Source organism: Staurois parvus, unplaced genomic scaffold (genome assembly GCF_062004578.1).
Source record: "Staurois parvus isolate SC_StPar_1 unplaced genomic scaffold, SC_StPar_1.0 ptg000470l, whole genome shotgun sequence".
Taxonomy (NCBI): Eukaryota; Metazoa; Chordata; class Amphibia; order Anura; family Ranidae; genus Staurois; species Staurois parvus.
Window position 1 is genome coordinate 4952087 of NW_028318266.1, and position 1818 is coordinate 4953904.

At 40.9% G+C, this 1818-nt stretch overlaps 1 protein-coding gene across 1 annotated transcript; it reads left to right on the forward strand.

Annotated features, from left to right (window-relative positions):
• The first annotated feature begins 521 nt into the window (after window positions 1-521).
• Window positions 522-1325, forward strand: LOC149452619 (olfactory receptor 5G25-like). Its single transcript, XM_089689296.1, has one exon. It carries the CDS (start codon window positions 522-524, stop codon window positions 1323-1325), a length of 804 nt encoding a protein of 267 aa, XP_089545422.1.
• The last annotated feature ends 493 nt before the right edge of the window (window positions 1326-1818 follow it).

A 1818-nucleotide genomic window follows, 5' to 3' on the forward strand; every position in this document is an offset into this window, starting at 1 on the left:
TCATTGGAAGAAATCCATTCTCCCTCCTAAGTTCCTCATATTCCCTGATAATAACTTTCTAACCAGGTGGCCTAACAGAATGCTAGGCAATATAATAGAGAAGTGTATGGCAACATAAAACATTGGACATGGTTGTTTTTATTTTTGCATTAATTACCTGGAAAATAAAATGCAGAGCAAATTGATCATTTTTTGGTGATAGCACAAAATTGTGTAAAATAGATAAAATTCAGCTGTGTAGTAAAATATGGTCAAAAGTTTTTAACCACATTGTATGGATGAATGGCAAATTGTTGGTTTTGTTTTGCCTTACATTGGAATTTCTTAAATTATGTATTTTCATATTCTCTTACCAGGTCCATCACAATAACATAACCTATATTGTACTGTCAGGTTTTCCCAATCTAAAATACATCAAAATTCTATTCTTCTTGGTGCTGGTTTTCATATATTGTGTTACTATTTTGGGAAATCTTTTTATTGTGGTTTTATCTCATGTGAGTAAAACACTTCAGTCTCCCATGTACCTCTTCATCACCCAACTAGCATTGTTTGATATAATTGTGACCACAGATATCCTTCCCAACCTTCTTTATATCATCTTACATGATGGATGTACCATGTCTCTTGCTGGATGCATCATCCAGTTCTCTGTCTTTGCACATTCTGAGGCCTCGGAGTGTTTTCTACTGACTGTGATGTCCTATGATCGGTATTTGGCCATCTGTAAGCCTCTGCATTACAACTCTATAATAAACCAATCAATTTGCATTAAATCAGTGATTACCATTTGGTTATTGGGTTTCAACATGACCTTAGTTAATTCCATATCTCTGTGCAGTCTATACTACTGTGGACCAAACATCATTCACCACTTCTTCTGTGACTATCTACGAATACTTGAACTTTCCTGCTCTGATACTTCATGGATTGATTTTCAGACCTATGTAGTAGGTTTCATTTGTGTCGTAGCACCTTTTATATTAATTCTTATATCTTATATCTATATTGTTATAACCATTCTAAAAATTAAATCAATTGCAGGAAGAAAGAAAGCCTTCACCACCTGCAGCTCTCACTTGACCACAGTGTGCATTTTTTATGGGACGCTAATTGCTGTGTATTTGTTTCCAACAAAAGGTCAACTAGATATTCTGAGCAAGGTTCTCGCTCTCTTTTATACAGTAATGACTCCATTGCTTAATCCAATCATATATACATTCAGGAACAATGAATTTAAAAAAGCTATTGAGGAGGGGCGCATGTGCGGCCGGCTCCTGAATGGACATGCGATAAGCACCGCTCCGTCCACCCGCCAGAGATAGCACACCGCACACCTGAACCGAGGGACACAGCGACCACAAGGAGGGAGATAAGAGGTATACAGACCTCACCAGCCATGCCACACCGCCGAAAACCCCTGGACCACCAGGGAAACTTACTCATTTCTTCTCCCCTGTCACCGCCGAAATCCAAGATGGTGCCGGCGGCAGCACAGGGGAGTACAGCAGACGGGAGGGAGAACACACAGTTCAGCCCACAGATGCCAGGCTGCGATATTCTCTATACCCTGGGGACCCTAGTGAGTCTTCTCCCACTCTGTCCCCCACAACACGCAGCCCAGCCAAATCTAAGCCTCGCCTGGATATAGATCCCACAGCTGACTGTCAGGCCCTCAACCAGCCACCCCCTCAATTTAATACCGATATGCCAGTGATAGAATCATTCCCTGCATCAGACCAACCTAAAACGGAATTATGCATGAAAAACATGCTACTATCGCTTAGACAACCCCTACATAGCGATATACAGTCGTCA

Bases quoted from the DNA above. Each gene is read 5' to 3' on its own strand.
- LOC149452619 (XM_089689296.1), top strand. From the start codon at position 522: ATGTACCTCTTCATCACCCAACTAGCATTGTTTGATATAATTGTGACC.